Below are 25,211 nucleotides of genomic sequence, written 5' to 3' on the forward strand. Positions count from 1 at the left end.
CAAAAGTCATAAAGTCATTCTATTTTATGGCTGAGTTATATTCCATTGTGTATATACACCACATTTTCTTTGTCCATTCATCTGTTCAAGGACACCTAGGTTGGTTTGTTAGCTTATCTAGTTTGAATTGAGCTGCTATGAACATTGATGTGGTGTCACTATAGTATGCTGATTTTAACTCCCTTAAATATAGAACGAGGACTGGGACAACTAGGTCAAATGGTGGTTCCATTCTTCAACTCAAAAGAAAGCAGAAAATGAATAGCTCCAAAGGTCATCCCATCCTAGACTGAGAACGCCATGGTTTGAGAAATCTCCATACTGCTTTCCAGAGTGGTTGTACTAATTTACAGTCCCACCAGCAATATGAGCATACCATTTCCCCCACATCCTGGCCAACATTTGTTGACTGTTCATATTTTTTCTTTTGAAAAGTATCTGTTTAGTTCTTTTGCCCCCACAGCGTGGCTGCAAAGTGGCTCCTTCCTCTGTGCTCTGCAGGCAACTGAGAGAGATGAGCTTCTTTCTCGTACAAGCATAGTTTGCATCACATCATTCAGGTTAGTCCAGAAGTGTCTTCAATCTTTGATCTCTTCATACCCAGATATGCCACAGGCCTGCTAAAAATGCAGGTTCCTTTAATTCCCTTATCCCTCCACTTTGTTTCTGGGGAACCACTCTGGCTGGTACAGGCAGCAGCAGCAGTGGTGGCGGCAAGGAGGATTTCTTCCTTATTTTACTTTAGAACCATAGAACATAGGCCATAGAACATCTAGGAATGGACCATCTCTATTCTGCCATCTTCCTCTACCCCCCTAGATTGAATTTTGTGTGTTGAAAAACCTTACATTATTAGGATGAATATCTCTTGGTCATACTATGTAATGTCTTGGTGTGTTTTGCTATATTCTCTTCGCTAGTATTTAGTTGGGTATTTTTACATCTATATTCACAAGGGATATTGGTCTTTAGTTTTCTCTTATGGTGTGTTTGGTTTTAGTAGTAGGATAATACTGACCTGACAAGGAGATTTTATAGGAAGAATCTGAGAAGAATTGGCATTAATTATTCTTTAAACATTTGGAAGAATTTATCAGTGGAGTAATCTTCACTGCAATATTATTTGTGGGAACTTTGTTTGTTTACTCTGATTCAATCTTATTTGTTATAGTTCTTTCTCTTTTTCTCTGTGTTTTGGTTAGTCTAGCTAAAAGTTGAAAAATATTTTTGATCTGTTCAAGAACCAAGTCTGGTTTTGTTGATTTTCTCTATTGCTTTCCTATTCTCTATTTTTTAGATGTTCCAAACAAATTTTTATTATTTTTTCCCTTTTCTTAATTTAGGTTTAGTTTTTTTTTTTTTTTAATTTAATAAATGCCAGCAATCATTGGCTTTATTTTGTTCTCTCAAGCTATTGATTATTTGGGCATATGGTGAAGCAGGAAAGGAAAATCATTTTCAGTTCACAAACTGCATTAATAGTGCAAAATCAAACCGCACTGACACTGTTAATTGAAGATACACGTTTAACATGCATTTGTCAGCACCTGGTAATGTCCTCTTCTTTGCCTGCTCTTGGGACAGACCAGCATTATGTGAGCAACAACACCTTATTGGTTTTCATGTGGCTTATGTGATGGTTTTGGTACAGTGAAGAGCAGAATATAATCACATTTCTCTATCCAATTATCCTTTCATAAATAATATTAAGATATTTAACATAATATCTTTAAATAGTAGAATTAATAGTTCCATTAAAGAATATATGAAAACAACACACATAGAATATACACACAAGAACAATTTTGTACCTTATACATAGTTAAAACTCTATAACCTTTGTTTTTCTTTTGACATGATTAAAATGTCCCTTTCTATGTCACCTGAATACATCTGCCATCTGTCTTCCAAGGATGACTCTAGGGTTTTGGGTCAGCTTCCTTCTACCTTTTGGAAATGTGGTTCATTTATACTCTGATTGCTATGTGTTTTATCAGTTGATGGAGCTAATTAAAGGGATGCCTCATTCTGTCTCTTGATATATATATATATACGCATATATAATTTTTTGTTATTAGCTATACATGATAGAATGTATTTTACTATATATATATATATATATATATATATATATATATATNATATATATATATATATATATATATTATAACTTCTCATTCTGGTTGCACATGATATGGAATTACATTGGTTGTATAAGTATATATGCACATAGGATAGTAATTCATTCTGCTGTCCTTCCAATTCCCATTCCCCTCCCTTCCCTTAATTCTGCTTTTTCTAATCCAAAGTACTTTTATTCTTCTCTATCCACCTCCCCACCCTTTTTATGAGTTAGCAGCTGCATACCAGAGAAAACATTGGACCTTTTATTTAGTTTTTACTTCTTTTCTAGTTTCTTACCTGAGAAGTTAGATTACTGATTTGATATCTTTATTTATACTGGTGTTTACAACTACAAATTTCAATCTAGGCACAGTTTTTATTGGATTTCAGAAGTAATTGCAGTTGCGTTTTGTTTTCTTTCATTTTTTTTCTATTTTCTTGTTGCTCTCAGTCCATTTGTTCTCTTCATTATTGCAAGTGGGGAAATTGTTGAAATGCTGATTTCTCTTTCCAGCTCTTTTAGTTTTTGCTCCATGTATTTTGGGGCTCTGTTGTTAGAAAAATGCAAATGTAAATTCTACCTTGTCAGTAATTATATTAAGTCTAAATCAATCAAACGGTATGATTCTTTACTTGAATAATTTATACATGTTTATTGATATTCTCTCTTTGATGAGATATCTGTCTCATAAATTTAGTTCTTTAGATATTGTTTCCTTTAGTTGTTTTGGCTATTTAAAAATTTATATTAAATTTAATTTACTGTCTTTTTAAAAAAATCATTTTATCCCGGAACTGGGAATCCAACTCAGGGCTTCCTGTACCGTATGCAAGGCAGGTGCTTTGCCACTGAGCTATATCCCAGCCCAAATTTAGACAATGTCTCATTAAGTTGCCAAGGTTAGCCTTCAACTTGCCTTAGCCTCCTGAGTAGCTGGGATTACAATGTTTGCCACCAAGCCTGGTTTCTTTATTGCTTTAAAATATTTATAGTATCTGAGTTAACATATTTGTCTAATAAATCCAACATGTGACCTTCTATAGGGATCATTTCTATTGACTGATTTTTAAGTTAATCATTTGCCCTTTAAAAAGTAGTCTTTAGGATTTTATATGACTAAGAATAAAACTCCTTACAGTTTTATCAATTGATTTCTGTGAGCATTTCTATTTACTTCATAAAACATGGTTAGTAAAGGTTTGGGTACGATTGTGGGATGCTATAGCTCTCTCTGTATTGTCTTTCCCATGTGAAGGGCTTATCTAGCCTCCCAAGACAGAAGATGTTGGTGGTTGTGTGGAGTAGAAATAGGAAAAAGTTTGTTCAAATGCATTTAATGGAAAAAATTTCTTTTTTGGCGATAGTCCAAAGTTGGAATAAAGTTCATGTGTGCTACTGTGCTACATTTCCATATTGCTGTTAAAGACTTTCAGGAACGATGTCTGATTTGGAGATCAGATTTGCATATCTGCTTTGCATATTGATTTCACTAAATCCATCAGAAATACTTGCTAATTTTTTTTTCTGCTACTTTAGATTGCAGTGGCTTTTACAAGTAAAGAGATTTGTTTCTATGATCTGCTGTCCAAAGAATTTCCTTGTCAATATAAACTCCAAGGCCTGAAAGGAACACCAATTTGCATGGATTATTGGTGTGATCCTCTTGATGCCAATGAATCAATTCTTTCTTTTGGGGACATAACTGGAAAGGTAAGTGAGCGAGGGATAAGACTGAACAGTATGGGATGTAATCACCAAACTGTAGCTCACGCTATCAATTAAAATGGCATCAGTGTGATCTCCTGATTGAACTACATTATCAATTATAAAGTCACACATTTGGACATAAAGAGATATATTAGATTATAATTTATCTTCTTGCTTATACAATCAAATCTTTACTGTGTTTTTTTTAGTCTGTGTATCACTGCATTTCACTCATTCTTTAAAAAAATCTCACTAAGTATATACCATAGAATACTTAATCTAACAGATCCTAATTTTAATGAATGTTTAATATGAAATCTCTAAACTTATCTATCATAAGTCTTTCAAATGAACTGTTCTGATTTTCATTCATAAGATTTTGAGATTTTCAGGGCCAGTCAACTAGGGATTGCTCATTTTTTATATCATGCAATTAAGGGAGAGATGCATAGAGGAGTAACACTGAAATCAAGACACTGGATTCAATGATTTCTTGCTTCTTATCAAATTCCATGTAACAAGTGAGAAATTCTTATTTACTGAATGACACTAGAATATGCCAGGGACCTCTCAAGTAGCTTAATTTGAACAATTTCCTTTCCTAATTTTGAAAGCTTTTCATTCTTGCTGTTTTAAAAGACAAGAGTACTTAAAAGCAATAATAAATTATTCTTGGAAATTGCTTTGCCAGTCTTATAATTGTTCTGTCTTTTACTATACTTGCCTGTATTCTTTCAATATTATTGAAGACCTTCTTATTAATTCATTATCTGTTCCTTATTAATCATAAAGAACCCAGAATCTTCTTGCAGCAATCACCCTGCCTATGTTTGTTTTTCTTTCAATGACTTAAGGTCCAAGCAATTGTTTTCACGGCAGCCTTGATCTCCCTGTTTGAACGGCCTGCTAGTTCATGTGATGACAAAGAAGCCACCATGACCATTAACTGGGCAGAGCTGCTTTCCGGATGTCACAGATGTTGCCATATTTTAGGACATAAACTTCACCATGGAGATTGGGTCAGACAAGGTACTAAGTTTGAACAGTAATGAAAGAAAACAGTCACCTTCGACTTCTACATTTATATTCTTTGATGAAAATGTTTCACACAGAATGTTTAAGTTTAGAAACCCAATAATTGGTTCTCTGGAGGATTTGGTCTGGACTCTCTGCTATCCTCTGAACACTAGCAGAAATCACTTCTTTCCTTCTAAAATTTATGCTTCATACAATTAATTCAGGTGAACTGTGAACTAAAGAAACCCCAAGAGAAGAAAGAAAATTGTCATAGAATCCATTTAGCTTCAACCTGACTCTGATCATTCAGGGCTGCTAAATAAAAGAATTTAACAAGGCCCCTTACAGTCACACTTTGGTTTTCTTTATGTTCTTATGGGAAGTATATTAGCTTGACTGCTTTCATAATGAAATTGCCTTAATTTTCTTTTCTTCCATTTTTTGATATATAGTGACATGAATTTCTTTCATCTAGAGTACTTCAGCAGTAATTCTCTCATGGAATAAGATTATTTTATAAATTAGCATCTGTAGCATACCACAACTTCTTTAAAGCTGAGTCACCAATGAGTGAATTAGTTTCATAATATGTTTTAATTTCAAAAAATTTGTATCCGATGTTCTAAGAATCAAATGTGCACTATATGTACTGATATCTTGGTACAGATACTAAGGATTGGTACAGATATAAGGATTATGTTAACTTTTTCACTTCTAATTTGCTACATTAAGAAATACTCACTAAAAAGAACTTTAATGAGATTAATGTTATTGGTCTGTTCCTGACGTAGTTTGAAGAAGAGGCAGTTCAAGTGAACCCGGCTGTTGGTTTTTGTTAGTTTAACCTTCTTTGGGTTTTAGGAACTTGGAACTAATTCTCTAATGTATGCCCACAAAGATCTTATCCTACGTGAGGAATTAGACTTTTTGCATTTTTCTTCCACAAAACTTACATCACGTTTTTTTTTATAACTTCCATCCATCTATCCTTTAACTTTGACATGATAGTACTTGGGGGAAATACAAAAGATGATGTGTTTTGGTCACTTGCTAAGTGTGACAGGCACAAATGATATGTTGAATCTTCTGAAATAAGAATTAGTACTAGAAATAACTAAATAGAGCTATTGCAGCTGCTTCCAAAAAACGTTACATTTGACACATAAACCCCAAATGAGACTATAATAGTAAAGCAGGGGTTCTTATAGTGGATTCTCTGAAGTTGAGTGTATTATTTGAGTTCCATGATCTTAAATTAATGTGGATAAATAAAGAGAAGTAGCTCATTTGATGCTTTTGAGAAGGTTGAGGATTAAGCTTTGAAATCTGTCAGTGAACATTTGTCTTTTAAGATGCAGAACAAGAATTGTTCTCTAGGTCAATGTGAATTTGCTACTTACTAGGTTTCCATCATCTTGTTCTGATCTTTGGTTTCTTTATCTGTTGATAAAGAATGTAGGAATATAGCTTAGTTGAAGCAGAGATTATATTTATAATCTAAGGAATCCAATGTGAGTCTGGTCCCTAAATCATTGCATATTAGGAAATAGCTACAGATGTCTAATATACATACATGTGCAATTAAATATACATTATTAAAATCTTTGCTGTCTTACCTGGATTGCATATTTACTAGCTCTTTGAATCAAATTGCATTTTAATCAAGTAAATAATCTTCTGGGAAAGTAGCTGAAATACATTTATGTAACAATATATATTTGTAAGAATAAATATGTGTGTATACTTATTTTAGCCAGTTTATTTGAATTATGGAATTGAAATACCAATCAATCAGAAATTATTTATTGATATTCTATGTGCTCTTAAAAAACTATCTTAGGAATTTGAGAATGTAGAAGAAAGACTAATTATGGGCTTAACTCTCAATAAGATTAATATCTGACATAAAATTAACACTAATATAAAATATTTCATTAAGTCATTGTATATGGTAATGAATATTTACTAAAAATTTAAACAAAATTTTGATTTACTGTAGTTCTTAAGAAAGAAAAGCCTTCCAGAGCACCAAGATGAGCAGAGATTTATAAAGAAAACAAAACACAACAACAACAAAAATAAAAATTAAAAAAGAAGGAACAGCTATGAGGAAAAGCTTCAGAGATACAACTTAAAGAAGAACTTAAAGGATGGGGAGATGGTGGAAAAAATAGAGAACATGATGAACTTGAGTAAAGGAAGACAAGAGACATACTTGGCAGAGGGAGGATTGGACATGAATAGAACAGACTGAGTACTGAGGAAATAAAAGTGAATAGATAGATCAAACGGGGACATATGTGGTAAGATCTTAGCAATCAGGCCGAGTTCCTATTTGGTACAGAATGAAATAGCAAGGCATTGAAGGTTTTTGAGGAAATTTAGACAGATCTGATGCAGATGGCATTTAGGGAAGGTGTCTTTTGTAGTTCTATACAGCACAGGTTGGAGGAAAAAAGAACTCACAAAAAACAAAAACCACAATCAGACTGGCTCATTAGAAGGTTTTTGATCCTGAGAAAATGGAAATTGTAGAGCAAAGACAGAAGCAAGCTATCTTCTGAACCAAGAATCTTCTGGATTTCAAGTCTGAAACTGCAGAATGATGAGCCATTTTAGACTGTTAAGAAATTTCACCTGGGGCTGGGGATGTGGCTCAAGTGGTAGCGCGCTCGTCTGGCATGCGTGCGGCCCGGGTTCGATCCTCAGCACCACATACCAACAAAGATGTTGTGTCTGCCGATAACTAAAAAAATAAATAAATATTTAAAAAAAAAAAAAAAAGAAATTTCACCTGGTGGAGAGTTCTCTATTTGCAGGTCATAGATCCTCACCTGAGCCAAATACTCAGACTTTTCCCAGATTGTCTTCTCAACTTTGATCACTTCTGCAGATTTCTTCACTCTGAGATAGTCCAGATCCTGTTGTCAAAGAAAAGTCTTTTTTAAATTTTTACCAGAATGATTCTTGACACTTTCTTTACCTTTTGCTACTTTTGTTCATGACCCATCTATGGAAACAGACTTTTCACTGAGTGATATGCAAGAACATCAATTTCTGCTTTGCTCCTGGACTCTTCTTTAAAACAATTCTCTTTGATGCTGTTCAAACTGTGAACCAATCATATGGACTTTGGTACCCATGGTAGAATTTGAGTCCTTACATTCATTACCCTCTCTACTCCAGGAAAACAAATCCAATGCCTCACATGCCAGTTACACTTATATAAAAATAGAAAATAAAAAATACCCTTAACTATGAAGGCAGTATTTCTTTTATTCTCCTTAGTGTCTATGGAGAATAAAAGAAATATTGATAATGAAATATTTTATAATATTTATTTTTAATTTAATTATCATATGCCTTTGTTTTTCTTGGTGTATGTGTGTGTTGCTTAGAATTCATTGAGACTCTTGGATATATGAATCTATGTCTAGTTTAACTTGAAATTTTTTCTGTTATTGTTTTCAAAGTTTTCTCTCTCCGACCCATTTTTTCCAAGGCTCCTAGTTATCTACCTTTCCTTAAATTTCCCAACTTCTGGCTGCTTCACCCTCTTCAAACTCCAATCTTCAGCTCTTCATCTCAGGAAGTTTCTGAACTCTGTATGGTTTCCCTCTTTGTGTACCCAAGTTTGAAACTTCTTCTAAGGTAGCTGAGGGTGATTGCAGGGCTCACCTCATTTGTTTCCCTTCTCTTAAGCTTTCTAATTCTTTGTTACCTGTTGTCAAATGCCTGGAAAAACACTGTTTGTGCAGTTTTCTAGTTGTTTATAGGGGGAATTAAATTTAGTTCTTATTACTCCATCACGGCTAGAAGAGAAAATTAAACAGGATGTTTTTAAAATACTGAGTATGCAACAAATATTTGTCGATAATTTAGTTTCTTCCCTGAAATCTTTCAGTCCCTTTAACAGCCCTTTACCTACCCTGCATATGGGAGCCTTTAAGTGCACTTTGCCCGACAACACTTGTTAAGTAGCTACTGTGTAACGGGCACAGTGCTAAACACTGATAAATTCAATGGACTGTGATGTCTGGCTCAGTCCTAAGTAACTGACCTTCCAATATGCTCACTAAGGAGAATTTTAAGATAATTATTTCAAGATTTATTTATTATCATGATCATTTGGAAGTGTTCAAAACCCAGCAGCCTCTCAGTAACACCTACGGAGTGTCCATATGCACAGAGCATTGTATACCAAGTTCTCTGTGATAATTGTGGTAGAGAACAATGGGCAACTTACTTGCCAAAGGGTGCTAGGTGAATGAATGTCCCTCTGAGCTTGGTTCAGGGTAGAAAACAATTGGCAGTTTATCAATTTCATGCGGAGAAACTAGACTGTGTTTTGACATAGGGAAATGCCAAACTACCTGAACTCATAAGAAAGAATTTCATTAATGTTTCTTTTTCTTTCTTTCTCTTTTTAAAATATTTTATTTATGTGTCTAATTCATGACCATATTAATTTACTTTGTGAAAGCTTATTTGATTATGTAAAAAAAGTCATTTTGCAATTTGGTTGTCAAAGGTCTTGGATAAATTATTGAATGAATATTATTGAAAAATATTATAACAAGTAGAGAGAGATATCAAAAGAAATTATGCTTGATATTTGTAGAATTCTTTTTATTATAAAACAAGGACTTATTTATAGTAAAAGAAAGTGATTGATATAAGAAAAACAATTAAAAATTATCTTTAGTTACATACTATATGAATGTATGTTGAGAAAAAGGCAGAAGAGAAGATTATTCAAAAAGAAGAAAGTAAAAGAGTAAAGGAAGTGAGTTATCTATGTAAGATTTATTTTTATCTTCTTTCAAGTTGTGGATCAGGCTCCATGATGGTCACCTGTAATCCAGTGGCTTGGGAGGCTGAGGCAGGAGGATCGTGAGTTCAAAGTCAGCTTCAGCAACTTAGCACAAGGCCCTAAGCAACTCAGCGAGACCCTGTCTGTAAGTTAATATAAAGCCTGGGGATGTGGTGCAGTGCTTAAGCACCCCTGAGTTCAATCCCCAGTACCGATAAATAAATAATCAATCAAGTTTTACTTTTGAAGCTCAAATGCTTCTGAAAGGGGAACCTACTTCAGTCTTGACCAGCAAATGCGGAACTATTCTTAGATATAGCAATAAAGATAAGAAGTTTAAATATGCCTGTTTGTTGTTATTTAAAGCTCGGTTATTTCAAAATGAAGAGAAGGAGGAATACCAGAATGAAGAAGGAGATAGAAAGAGAAGAGAGGTTAGAGTCAAATATAGCACAGTGGGATTCACACTGATCATGGATTATGCTCCTTTGGCCTGCAAGACCTATTCTGTCAGCAACAAGCAACCCAGGGCTGCTCTAATTTGATATGCTTTTTTACTCCAGCAACATAAATTGATATTCTTAGAACTCCAAAGAAATATTTTTGGTGATTTTCTTCTCAGTGTGAGGAGGGAATATACAATTGAGGATAGAAAGAAATACTTGAGCAAGTACAGGAGTAAGCTTTTACCAGAGCTAAGGATAAAATGTCTGCATGGCTGAAATGTGAAAGGAAAAGCTCCGTTTCAGACACAAGAGTATTATTAGCACACTGCTTTAAGAGAACGTTCAGACTTCTTACTTAAAACTTTGAGGGAGAAAATGTTTTCATTGTATTGAATGGTTCTGTGCCATATTTTAATAAAAATAGTAATTGCATTCTGAAATGCTTGTAAAGTAAATGTAGAGATTTGGGGGGCAACACAGTGAGACATAAATATCTTCAAATTCAGAAAATTTTCCTTTTTAGTGATTGTCTTCTCATATAGGCAGTACCATTGGGAATCTCAGACACTATAGACTGGGAGTATAGCTACTGAAAGAATGATCATTGCCCAAAGAAAAGCCATTGATTTTTTTTTTTTAATCATGTTGATAGGTGTTTTCCCATCAGGTCTAGAAGGAGATACAAAACATTTGAAATTAATAACAAAATCATTAATTGCTGCACTATTTAATGGAGCAAGTGTCAAAGGATTTAAAATATAGACACCAGTGTCTACTCAGAGAGTAGACATAAGTTTGGAAGAGAAGCCAGATTTAGTGTCTTGCTTGGATGTTGCTCTAATTCCCTGAATCTGAATCAGTCTTCATACAAAATGGCTCTGTATGGGGGGGCATCCAGCACCTCGTAAGGGGATTCTTCTTCCTGCTTAGGGGGATGTAAGCCACCTAAGAAATTAAAGTGTGGAATAATTAGTGAAGAACAAAGACACAGGGTCAGAATTAGTTTCAAAGGATGGAGCAGCTGATAGGTTCAACCTTCACAGGAACTGGAGCCGAATAACTAGAAAATGGCTTTCGTGGTTTATTTAAGGGGGTACATCAAAGGCAGGGATAAGGTTTCAGAGGTGGAGTCTTGCTTCCTGATGTCTTGCAGTCAGCAGGTTGATTGGCATCTTGGCAGGTCATACCCATCTCTGAGAGGCTATGTGGCTTCAGTAGGTCTCCCCATCTCCGAAGCTGTGTGGGACCTGGGTCATAGCTTGCAAAGGGCTCACAATATGTCTGGGCAGTCTTAGCCAGAGGAAATTTCCACTGGAATTTCCCTGACACCAGATTCTCCTATTCACTAGGCTGTGGTGCCTCTGTAGTCCATGAATGGCTGTCAACAGGCCTGAACCACTCAGTGGCGAAAGCACCTTGTCCATCCTCCCAGTTCCCTCAGTGTGTTTAATGTAGTTAAAATCAGCTGCAAGTTGGTGGCCTGAGCTTGGAGAAAAGGCTGCCTTCCTGCAGCTTGTTCAAGGGCATGGTGGAAATGGAAGATCTGTTTGTATCCCAAATGGGTATCAACTTTCTGTTTTGAAAAGTCATGAAATTAATTGTATTACTGTTTATAAATATTCTTAGCAGTGCTTCATTTGGTTTTTTTAAAAGTGCATTGGATTTTTAAAGAGAATATAGATACAGTTATTCTTTCTTGTCTTTCCTCTTTGAAACAAATGGCGGATTCTTAGTATTTACAGAGATCCATGGTGTTCTCAGGGAATGGGACTCTAATTTCAAAGTAAGATAAGAAATAAAACTGAAAATAACCTTTCTTCAAACAAAACATTATCAAAGAATGTTCAAAATAAGCTGTCATCCTAACTCACATGACTTATAAAAGCCTGAACATTGATAATAAGAATTCCTTGTTATAAATGGCCCAGTTTTTTACCCTGATACAGCCTCTATCTGTTGGCAAATGCTTTAGAGGGACTTATGCTATCTTATTCTAAGTGCACTTAATAGCATTACTTACTTAGACTTTAGGTATCACTTTTCATTTTCAAATCATTTTCCCACATTAACTAATTGCTATTACTCAGGGTCATTTTGACAGCACATATGGGGATAAGGATCAATAGTAGGTTCCCTTAATGCCTTTTTTATTGTGACTGTGTGGAAAGAGAGCAGAAGAGTTGAAAGTTAGCATCTTTTTAAAAAAAAGTCTTTTTAAATTTTTTTTTTAGTTGTAGTTGGACACAATATTTATTTATTTATTTATTTTTATGCGGTGCTGAGGATTGAACCCAGCCTCTTGAACGTGCTAGGTGAAGCACTCTACCACTGAGCCACAACCCCAGCCCCAAAAGTTAGCATCTTAATGGACAAATATATTCAAGCTATTGTTTTTTTTTCCTCTCAAAGTGATATATAAAAGTAATTTTAAAGTATTTTTCTCTTTTAATCCCTAAACTTGCTGAGAATTTTAAAAACAAATAATTTATTTACCAGCTCATCCCATTGCTTAGCTTGATATTTTAAAAACGTTTCTATCATGACCTATCATTTTCTTACCTCAACTAAAGAAGTGAGGAAAACATTTTTATTTATCAGATAATTTGATTTTAAGGAAATGACTTTTTTCTCACCTTTTACTCAAGCATTCTCAGGAGTTCTTCAGTTCTACAATTTAATCAGAAACAAGTTGTATCTTGCTTTAGAAGTGAAGTGTGAATTGTTGAGCTTCCAGTATGTAACAGTACAGTCCCATAAATGTCACATGGCAACTCACAGATTCAAATCTTAAAGCAGTACTGTGAACACCAGAACAGAATGCACTTCTTTATATCTTTCTTAATGGCTTCAAAACTAGGATGATTCTTGGATATAATGTGGGAACATATGACAAAAGTAATCTTCTGGATAGAAATATTTTATTTTATTTTTTGGTACCAGGGATTGAACTCAGGGACACTTGACCACTGAGTCACATCCCCAGCCCTATTTTGTATTTTTATTTAGAGACAGGATCTCACTAAGTTGCTTAATGCCTCTCTTTTGCTGAGGCTGACTTTGAATTTGCGATCCTCCTGCCTCAGCCTCCTGAGCCACTGGGATTACAGGCGTGCGCCACGGCACCCAGCTGAAATATTTTATTTTGATGTACTATAATTATATTGTGGAATTTCCATGGATTAGAAGGTAAAATTAGTGTAATATTGTGTACTTTAGATCTTATAATATTGATTTACTGAGTGTCAAGTTATAATAATCCTTAACATTTTCAGTAAACAAAAGGGATATTGTCAGTGAGGCTGCTTCCTAAATGATAATATATACCAATACATCAGGTTTTACACTGTTGGTCCCTCCAATAAATACTTAGTAATGAAGCAAGCAATCAGGGGTCCTTATGCCTCTGGAATTAATTGCTCCTTAATGAAGCTGAAGACACCCCTCTTTATAAGAAACATGTTATTAATTCATAGAGTTCCTTTCTCCTTCTTTCCTCCCTTCCTACCTATCCTTCATCCCTCCCTCCCTCCCTCCCTCCCTTCTTTCCTTCCTTGAAAGACATTACTCCTGAAATCCCAGCTATCTTGGAGACAGAGGCAAGAATGATTTCAAATTGGAAGCTAGCCTAAGCTGTTTAGCAAAGCCCTGGTTCAATCCCAAGTACCATGTATGGAAGGAAAGAGAAAGGGGCGGGTGGAGAGGGAAGAAAGGAAAGAAGGAACAAAGAAAAAGGAAGAAAGGAAGGAAGGAGGGTAGGAAGGAAAGAAAGAATTCCAGATCTGGTCCTGGCATGCACATGGCAGTGTGGTTTACTAGAAAAAGGAGGCTGCAATAGTACAGAAAAGAAAAGTTCACAGCCAGATAGATGGGTTCAATCTCATCTCCACCTGTAATTAGTGTCATGCCCATGGGCAAACTTACTTTCATAATTTCCATCCCCTCATTAGTAAACTTGGGATAATTTACCCACTGAAGATTTTAACAGGGTGAGAGCACCAGACATGCTGCCTGGTACATGTGAGGGATTCAATAAGTTATCATAATTATAAAAAGTAACCCATCGGTCAAAGAGAAATTACATAAGGGGGGGATGAGCAAGAAACACACCATCCATGTGAATTCTAGGCAGATTGGAGAAATAGACCATCTTACCCCCCACCGCCACCCCGGCAGCCCTTCTGTTTCATGACACACTTCACAATGAATGATTCTGTGCTCTGTGAGGTAGCTCTGCTCTGGTCCCCTTTACTTTCTAGTCTCTCTTCTTCCTCCTGAAATTGTGTTCTGACATTAAGAGAACCCCACCATCAAAAGTCATTTAAACCCATATACATTAAAGAAGTAGAAGCTAAACATAGAAAACTAAAGTGGATGTGCACAAACACAGATGGCATATATTATTAGTAACAAATTTTAAGAATTACCTGAGAAGCAGGTGGAGAATTACTCATCCAAAATTGCCTTGCAACCAGAGGCTCATGCCCTACATTCCTCAGATGGGTCACTGTTGGGATTTATGAACATCGATGGGAAGATTCTTAAATTCCTGATATTTTACACAAACTTTTGTGTGTGTGTGTGTGCACATCTTTCTGGTGGAGAGGGTCTATGACTTTCATTAGATTGCCAAAGTAGTGTTTGGCCTCACAAATTTTCAGAAGTATGGATTGCTTCTCTAGAGTATAAAATGATGTCAGCACTTTCAAGAGCATACTTGAGAGCCTTGTTACTTTAAGCATAGTCCTCAGGGAGTATCAGCAGCAATTCCTGCAGTGTGTGAGAAATGCACAATCTCAGGTTTACTGAAAGAGAAGCTGGCTTTGAACACTGATTTTCAGGTGATTCATGTACATGTTAAAATTTGAGAAAAGTCCTACTGCAGCTATCAAGGGATCAGGCTCTATCTTCTGAATTTGTACTCTGGTTCTGTCAAATTCTAATGTACCGAGCTTGGATATATAACCTTGCATGTATGTAACATTCAACTGCAAAACCTTTAGAATTTATCTCTGGACTGCAGGCCTGAGTTAGACAATAATCAGACAATAATGACTTTGGCCAGATCACTAAACTTATGTGGGCAAGTCAGTTTCTTCATCTGTAACATAAAAAAGGTTTTCTTTATGCTCTGAATTCTGGAGTTTACCATTTGTTTCCCACACAGATGTTTTTGCCATGACCTCTCATCTACTGATATGCTATCTTTTTGTCAAGGTTTATTAAATGTTCCCTAAACCCAGAAACCCACACTGTTTTATTTCTTTATTCAGCTCCTCTTATAGTTTTGGACTATTCAATTTATCACTTTACTATGGGCTATAATTCTAACTGTTTGATATACATATCTTTATTTGCAAGCTTGGAGACATATGATAAAGGTTCAGGCTTTATCTATTTCTTCTCTTATTATCCTTGTCATCACACAAAGTATATAGTAGATGCCCAATAAATCATTGAAGATTGGATGCCATGTTTTGAGAAAGGTTATCTACAGAAGACACACTGAATAGGATCAATCTCATTAACTTAGTTACAAATTGTTCATGTTAAGCCATTTATTTCCTGGGGAGATAGGTATGAAATATGTTAACTTAAGCTATTCACATAGCAATAACAGCTCCAGAATGAATAAATTCTAGTTGCTTTTAGAAGCAATTAATCCAGTTGAATAGGTCAAAGGAAAATGAATGTATTGAGCTACCTTATGCATTTCAGAATTTCCTTGCCTTTGGTAATTATTTGGAAACTCATATATGCAATATTGATATATGTGCATATAAGCACATGTACATATGTATAAATATATACATGCACCACTCATATAAAACAAATTAAATTCTTTCACCAAAATAGTAAAACTTGATGGTCTCTTTAACTCTTTAATGAGGGATGCTATTCCTGATATAAAGTTGCACATATTTTTTTGTACAAAAATTTCTGTTTCAGTCTGTTCAGCTGCTCTAATAAAATGCTTCAAACTAGGTGGCTGATAAACAACAGAAATCTATTTTCACAGTCTTGGAGGCTGGAAAGTCCAAGGTTAAGGCAGTAGCATATTTGGTGTCTGGTGAGGGCTACTTCCTGATTCATACATGGTGCCTTTCAGCCATTGCCTCATGAGCAGGAAGGAGCAAAAAAGCTCCCTCAGACCTCTTTTACCAGGCACTTCTCCATTCACGAGGCTCTGCCCTCATGACCTCATCATCTCATAAAGGCCTCACCTCCTAATTCCATCACCTTGAAGATCAAGATTTCTACCTAGAAAATTGGGGGAAACAAACATTGGATCATAGAACTGCCGGCTAAGAACTGTGAAGGGTCTAAGTTTTTATGCTGTGTTCAAGCTAGCTGTTTGCAGTTCAGCTTGCCATTTCCAGTAGAGTCAGCTACAAATAAAGTTCTCACTTTGAGTGAATAATTAAAAAGAAAAAAGATCTTACAGTGACAATGGACATGAGACTCCTATGTCTGTGAAAAAGTTCTTTTTTATTCTCAGGAGAGCAAGCAGCATAAGCATTAGCATCCTGGTTCAGTTCTTCTAGCCACATATCCATAATGGAAATTAAGAGGGGCTCAGATGAGGGTCTGCACAGGCAACACATGCATTACAGGAGAAGAACCCCCAAATTTAGGGAATCTGAATTTTTTACAGTTCATGGGATATGTGCTTCCTCCTACTCCAGAGAGAGACACTGTCTTTATAATGTTGGGTAATAAGTATGCCTGCCATTTGCTCCAAAGGGACACAACTATCTCTACATTCCAAGACTGTTTGCAATACAAACATCCTTGAAAACATGATCTAAAATAAAGGGCAGTGAGTGCTTAGTTTCATAAGAAGAATTGAAATGCAAGCCATCATGGACAGTTATCTTCCACAACACTCATGCATGATTCTAAATAATAAGTAGATTAGAAATAATTTCCGAATCATTCTATTAAAGTGGCTTTCCTTAAGTGGCACAAAGTGACAAAATCTTTCTCTATGTGAGGCAGGAATTTGATCCTAAGGTCAAATCAGAAATTTTTCAACATTAGGCACAATCATTGAACAAAATAAAAAAAGAAAAGAAAGAAAGAAAAAGGAAACAGAACTTCCACCTAACTGGGAAGGGCATAGTGGTTTGAGCAGCTGTGTGACTATTTGCTTCCTGGAGCCTGTGTGTCTGACAGGAATGGAAAGGTCCTGGTGGCAACAGTTATCAGGGCCATTATCATTGTTTGGAGGGTAAGACTTTGCTTTGTAACACCTGGCACGGATTCATTGTGAACATAGGGACAGCCGTTTTGTCCTGAGCCTCTTGTTGTGTTTGTGAATCTGGACAGGGAGTTGAGTCCTGGCCATTGACACTCAGATATGCTAGACCAGTAAAATTTAAATAAACCATTGTTTGAGCATGAGCTGGACCTTTGGGGAGCAGCAGATGGTTGGTAATCTCTTGTTTGCCTGTTCCAGGCCCAGAAGGAAGAACATGGGAATTTGGTCAATACTCATTTACAGCTCCAGCATCCCATATGATTACTGTGATTAATATTGTTTCCTTCCATGTGTTCCATAAAATATTTTAAGTTGTCCCTAGAGAGGGAAGAAATTCTGAATGCAGAATTTGCTGCAACTTTTCACTGTGAATTCTTTGACGGGAGGTAGGGAAAAGGTTAAAGAGATGTTTTCTAAGTGTGGAGCTGCATCATTATAGTATGAGTTTAATTTTTAACCTAAACTGTTCTATTTTCCTAATATCTTCTAAAAAATCAGCTAAAGATTGCTTTCCTCTTTTTAATTTTTTTTTCAGTGACTTATAATGCATCTTTGGATGCTATCATTTCCAGTACAACCAGCAATACAAATACTGTGGTGATGGCTTGGAGAGAGAAATCAAAAAAGCATCTTAAAATTACATCCTTCGACATTGCCCAGGGCGTTCATGCTTTTGATTACCACTCTCGGCTCAATTTAATTGGTATGTAAAATAAATCATGATAACTATGAGGGCCTCATAAATAGTCTAGAATGCATATTTGTATGCACGGAGCCTCTCTACCTTGTTGCTTTTATTGCCAGAGAGACCAACTTGAACAGCTCATATTTTATTGCCTGAGAATGTCTGATAATGATGCATTATTATGTGTGGTGTATATAAACTACATTGGGGTGAAAATATGAAAAAGTACCCCAACGCTTTAATGAGTGTTTTTTATTAGAATTGGTCGGGGGTGCATAATGATATAGACAAAGAAGACAATTTGTGCAACATCTGCCATTCTGCTATCCTTCTAACACCACCAAATGTTGCACCCAAATACATCAGTTTCATTGCACACACACACACACACACACACACTGCTAAATAGAGAACTGCAAAATGCAGAATGTTTTTCGATTATCTTTTTGGAGTACAATTTTTGAAAAATTGAGCTTAGCTTTAGTTTACTAAGGAAGAGTTCTTTTGACGTAAATGGTATATTTTAGGAAATATGAAGGCTTTCAGATATTAACTATTTAAATAAAATACCTAGGCATTCTGAAGTTGATATTTGATATATGTTAATGTTCAAACATTATAAAAATGTGAGGTGAATATGTATTGTTTAAAAATTGACAAATTAGTTATTAAGAACGTTCATGGCCTAGAGGTTATATTAATCCTCATTCATTAGGTATCATTCATCAAAAAAACATTGATATTAGCTATTGGATTCCTAAAATTCCCAACAATACTAGCTGACAATCATGATAAAAAGTACCATGAATGTCAACACAAAATCTAAAAGGAGTTTTATAGATTTATTATAGAGGGCTGAGGGGGGTGGTCGATGAATCGATTTGCAAGGATTCAAATATCAACCATTTAACTTATTAGCTGATTAGTTATTCATTTTCCTGTATATTTGATCACTATTTTCACTTGCCACAGTGCTGGAAAAATAAAGGTGAATATGCTCAGCTCCACAGCTGATCCTAAAGTGGGAAACAAAAGAGAGTGTTACATTGTTTCCACACACCTGAATAAGTATTATACCTCTTGATCTTGAACTGCTCCCTGAATATAACCAACTCATACTCACAAATACTTTATTTTACCAAGAAAATAGGACAAACATACATTTGTGATGATAGTTTTCTTATATATCCTTGATTATTTCATTAGTTGTGAAAATAATTTCTTCCTTCTATTTTGTTAATTTGTGAACTTCCAATGTTGCCCTAGTCTGTTCTTGCTCCTGGATAGCTCCAACACTGTCTACACTCCTAGGCAGCCCAGTTTGAAGAGAGGGAACTTCAGGATTAGGAAGGATTCTGTCCCCTGCTGGGGCAGGCTGCTGGTTGGCTCCTAAATTGTACTATATTTTCCTTTTTGGCTCATGCACATCCCTTTCTGCTACGCAAACCCTTTTTCTCCTGCTCCTCCATTTCAACAATTTTTATTGCCAGGGCTCATAGCTTGGTCTAGTTGCCTAGTCTAGTTAGGCAATGGCAAGACTTTCCTTCCTTCAAGACAGGGTGCTTTGGTGTTCATCAGAAGGCAGTTACTAACATAGATATGTGATAAACTCATTCAAAAAAAAGAAAGGTTATTCATGCTATTTTTTTTACGTTTTTTTTTTCTTTTTAATTCTGATTAGCAACTGCTGGCATTAACAATAAAGTTTGCCTTTGGAATCCCTATGTTGTTTCTAAACCAGTTGGTGTCCTTTGGGGTCACTCAGCCAGTGTAATAGCTGTCCAGTTCTTTGCTGAAAGAAAACAACTTTTCAGCTTCTCCAGAGATAAAGTAAGTAACATTGTACAATTAATTTAGTTCTGCCTTCCCAATGCCTACTGAAAACTCTCAAGGGGCCTGAATTTCTCTGAGAGCTGATGTTAATTTTTAAAATACATTGACTAACTACTATGTCTTTGGAAATCTATATTTTAAAAAAGTGTTGATTGATGGTTATTTAAAAATAGTTCTTTGGTAACTACACAAGTATTTCATTAAAATCTTGTTCAAACCAAGTACTGACTCATGGATTTAATCCCTTTTGTTGGACTCTCAATATGTCACATATTAAGTTTCCAAATTTCTCACTAATTCAAAGGGGGACATAAAAATGGGGACAATTTTTGTCTTATTGAAATGTTGTTAGATAGTATAGTTAAATAGGTATAGCCAGTGGCTATTGTTGCTTTGATACAGAAAAGATTTAATAAAATAGAAATTAATGCTAATCTGGAGAATATGAAACACATTTCAATTATACGCAAAAATTCTTTTCTATTTGATGGTTTTGATGGGATGTTTTTATTTGTATTTCTGGGTGCTGGGAATTAAGCCCATGGCCTTGCCCATGCTAAGCACATGCTCTACCACTAAACTGTACCCTAAGCCCTTGAAGGGATATTTTAAATATTGTGGGAAAAGTATGGCAACAGAGCTGTATAGTCCAAGTTGAATTCTGGGCACATTATTTTGCTGTATGTATCCACTTGTCAATTTTTTAATCTCTAAAAATATTATCTTTAATGCTTCTGTAAAATTTCCGTTTTGTATAATGCTTGACTTAAGGATCCAGTTAAAAATGTGATAGATTTCAAGATACTTGTTTATGGTGAGAAAAGGGGATGATAAGTTTAGTGGGGAAAGTCCCTGAGACTCTGGATTTTTGTTCTATGCTAAAGGGATACACACACACACACACACACACACACAAGCATATAAACACACACACATATGAACGTATACATATGCATACACATATATAGTATAAATTTAATACGTGTAAATTAATGTTTAAATATACAAATATGTGTAAATTATATATACATATTTATATGGAAATTCACCTTCAACTCCTTAGCCACACCTAAGCCAAAAGTCCTACTAAACTTACTGTTTCACTCTTTGTTACTTATCATATAAACCTTCTCCCTTTCCCTTCCATTTTACCAATAAATCTTCAATTCCTGCTGATTCTACCAACAAGACACATTTGTCAGTCTCCCATCTCCATCTCAGCTGCCATTGCTCTTATTATAAATCTTGACTTATTTCCTGCAAAACACTGCAGTATTACTAAAATGTCTGCTGACTTTAAGACTGGTTTGACTCCAGTCTGTCCTCAGTTCTAATAGTAGTTTGCAAGACAAAAGCTTTCATGCTCTTATATCTGTCCTCCATGTATCAACTCTAAAATTCTTAAACTTTCATAAAAAGCTCTCCTCCTGTTTTCCAGTCCTATTTCACTTCCTGCTTTTCTCTTTCATTTATTTAGTGCTGTAGAACTCCATCAAACAGCTGTTCCTGCCATGCACTTTCTTGGCTTAGCAACATGCTCTTCTGTCTTTAGACCCCTCTCTTCCGTTAACTGACACATGCCGTCTATCCTCCAGGCTTTGGGCATTTTGGAGCCTCTCCTGGAGATTTTGGTGTTTCTCTCTATGCACTCTGCTGCATGTGTCCTTGGAGCATTTCTGATGCTGTGCTTAAAGTGGTAGAGTGCTTCCTTAACCAGGGTCAGGATCTTTTTGGCTTGTATTCTTGGTGTCTCACTGTGCTGAACACCTGTAGTGTTTATTCAGTGATTATTTGTTGACCACTTGAAGTGAAGGCACATTACAGTGAACAATAGTAGTGAAGAAACTCAAAGTGAAAACTTTTTATGATATCCTAGTTAGATCTATTTGTGCCTTTTTATTTAAAACCTGTCAGCACATTGTCTTAACTTTCATTGTTGAATTTGCAATCTAACTTGTATACTGGAGCATTGTGTATGTACATTGTACCTTTCATTAGATTTTGATTGCTTGAAGGCAAGGATCATTTGTTGAATTTATTTTTGTGTTTCCCAGGATCTAGCGAGTATTAGTGTGTTAAACACATGTTGAATATAATATATGAACTAATGTACTGTTAACAAAATGATAGGACTCATGAAATTAGGAACTCTGTCTTACTTGGATTGCGTCATATGCATACAAGGTCCTCAATAAATCATAATTAAGTGGATGAATCATTATCAAACATAAAAATGAAACAAATACCAGATATTTTATCATTAAGAGTTCCCCGAAGAAAGGTTTTATAACTTTAAAAGCAAGTGAAAACAATGTCCTTAGAGTCGAAATTGATTGTGAACAGCTGACATCAACTTTAAGACCACCTAGCCTCTTTTGAAAGCAGTTCTGTCCTTCTGTTTTTGGTTTGACTTATGAACCATTACATCATAATAAAGCTTGTCATGCTGTCATTCACATTAGTCTGAATCCATTACACTTTGATAAATGCATGATAATCTCAGTTCTTATGTCTTTACAACAAAGCACAGAGCTTTCTGCTGCCGGGTTAAACCTCTGCTTTATTGCTATAAATTAATTTTTTTTTAATAGGACTAGAGGTAAGTGAGAGAACAGGGAAAATGAAAAAGCATTCTTTTTCAAACAGCCTTTGATTGAATCAGGTTTTGGTTGAAGAGTTGCTCAATTAGAGGATTTGTAGACCAAAGAAATTTGGATCTAAAATAATTTCTTCCAAAAATGATCTGAGACTTTAGATCTTTTTTTTTTTTTGGAAGATTGTTCTATTTCCACTTTCCAGTGATGATTAAATAATGTTTATTTCTATAGAACTTGGGGTCATGAATAACAGCCCAGTTGCACTATATTTTGGAATCCTAAGCAGCTTCTCTTAATGGCAGTCACTGGTGGCAAGGCCCTGCTGGGAGTCAGTAATGTGGCCAATTGAAGGAGGAACCACCAGGGGACTGAAAGCATTTTCAAGGCCCAAGAGGAATCTCTCTGCTGGAGTCTAACATTCCAATCAATGAGCTGAAGTCAGCTTTTCTATTACTCCTAACTCCTGGGCTACTAATCCTGATTTGGCCACCAGAATCAGATCAGTTTGTAACATAATCCTTTGTTTGAGGTTCTGATTTTTTCCAAAGCCTGGTGTCTATATTGTAGAACTGTGGTTGGCAAAGAAAATACAAAGCCAGACTTTGGTGTTGGTGATTGCATTGTACCTATTAGTCTTCTTCCCTCCACACAGCCCTCTACCCCAATTTCTATCACCCATCCAGAAGCTAAGTATTTTCATCTTGTTTAAATTGCATGAATAAAGGGATTGATTCTCCCCCATAAATGTTACATTCTTTTTATTTTATTTTATTTTTGCAGTAGTAGGATTAAACCCAGTGACTCACACATGCTAGGCAGATGCTGTACCACTGACTGAGCTGTATCCCCAGCCCACCTCTAAAGATTACAATGATGAGGATGCATATAGTGCAAAAAGTGAATATTTTTCTTTTTCATTTCCCCTTCAAATCAATTTCTCTCTCAAGAAATAATTGATAGTTGATGTACATCTTCTCACATTGTTACTGAATACTTAATGCATTGTTATATACATTGTCCTTTGTGCGTGTACAAAAGAGAAGTATTTATTAGTTTTTTATGTAAATAGTATCACATAAAATATACTTTTCTTCAATTACTTTCTCCTAAGTAATGTCTCTTGGATAACATTCTGTGTGAATATCCATAAACCTTTTTTTTTAACTACATAGTATTTTATAATATGGATGGCCATGGTTCAATTATTCAATCATCTATGGATTAAAATATATAGTTCCTAAGTCTTTATTGACTCTCTCTCATACACACACACACACACACACACACACACACTCACACACGGACATTTACACATTTTTAAGACCTCATAAATTAATTTCTTTGTGATAAATTTCTAGAAGTGATGCGATTGGATCAATAGGCATGTGACTTCTTTTACAGGATTTTCTTATATATTGCCTATTCAGTGTAGAAGTGTTGACCAACTGACATACTCGTCAGAGGTGTTTAAAAGTGCCTGTTTCCCCATGTTCTTTTCAAGAACGGAAACCATCAGTGTTTATTTATTTATTTATTATAAATCTGAAGGGCAAAAAATTAGCATTAATTTGTTTTTCAAATATTAATTTATATTTCCTGATTTTAATGCATTAATTGATCATGAACTTTATCTTATTTTAATAAATTTGACTATCTTCCTACTGATTTGTAGTAGCTTGAAAAATTTTTGATTAGCTTTTATTAGAATATTTTACCTCTTTCAAGCATACATTTTAAAACTTTACGTGACTTTGTTCATTCAAAAGTTTTTAATTTTTGTGAAATTTAGTCAGAAATGGTTTTCTTTATGGATCTGGATTTTGTGTCTATCTTCGGAATGTCTTCCATAATGCTTCCATTTGTAAGATTGTCCTTCTTTATTTTCTGTTAACACTTTATACCAGTAATTTTTTAAAAATTTAACTTGGCAATTTATTTTTGTGTAAAGATTGTTTTTCTTCTGTAAATGGCTATCCAAGATAATTTATGAACAGCCTGTCTTTTCTACTATTTTAAATTGGCATTGTTATCATCTGAATTACTCTGTGAACATGAATTTGTTTTATATACTTTATTCCTTACACTTACCAACTTATTTTTTTTTCACACACAATACACATCCTACTGTTTAACTACCATAATTTAACTCTATATTCTGATACCTGGTAGGTCAGTTTCTACTTAGTGTTCTTCTTTTTCAACTTTAACTATCCTCTGGCATTTTATGCTTTCAAGTAAATTTTAGGATCAATATTTATGTTCCATGAAAAATACTATTAGTATTCAGACTGGAATTTCATTGAGTTTGGTGATATTTGACAGCTTTAAAATAGTGAGAAAGCACTTCCAGTATTTTCTCATTTATTTATTTTTTTGCTATCTCTTTGAAAGCATTGTGTATAAAGAAACAATTGAAAAAATTGACAAAACTAAAAGTTGGTTCTTTGAAAAAATAAACAAAATCGACAGACCCTTAGCCATGCTAGCGAAGAGAAGAAGAGAGAGAACTCAAATTACTAGCATACGGGATGAAAAAGGCAATATCACAACAGACACTTCAGATATGCAGAAGATAATCAAAAATTATTTTGAATCCTTATACTCCAATAAATTAGAAGATAGTGAAGGCATCGATAAATTTCTTAAGTCATATGATCTGCCCAGATTGAGTCAGGAGGATATAGACAACCTAAACAGACCAATATCAATTGAGGAAATAGAAGAAACCAT

General features: G+C 35.1%; 1 protein-coding gene across 5 annotated transcripts in view; it reads left to right on the forward strand.

Moving 5' to 3' along the window:
• Positions 1-25,211, forward strand: part of Wdr49 (WD repeat domain 49) — a 145,498-nt gene that overhangs the window by 29,127 nt on the left and 91,160 nt on the right. For all 5 annotated transcript variants that reach the window (XM_048814360.1, XM_048814365.1, XM_048814362.1 and 2 more), the window contains exons 4-7: positions 3,662-3,835; positions 4,687-4,861; positions 17,902-18,069; positions 19,733-19,881. In XM_048814360.1, coding sequence (XP_048670317.1) covers positions 3,662-3,835; positions 4,687-4,861; positions 17,902-18,069; positions 19,733-19,881 — 666 coding nt within the window. The remainder of the gene's footprint in view (positions 1-3,661; positions 3,836-4,686; positions 4,862-17,901; positions 18,070-19,732; positions 19,882-25,211) is intronic.

This window comes from Marmota marmota, unplaced genomic scaffold (assembly GCF_001458135.2).
Source record: "Marmota marmota marmota unplaced genomic scaffold, marMar, whole genome shotgun sequence".
NCBI classification, from domain to species: domain Eukaryota; kingdom Metazoa; phylum Chordata; class Mammalia; order Rodentia; family Sciuridae; genus Marmota; species Marmota marmota.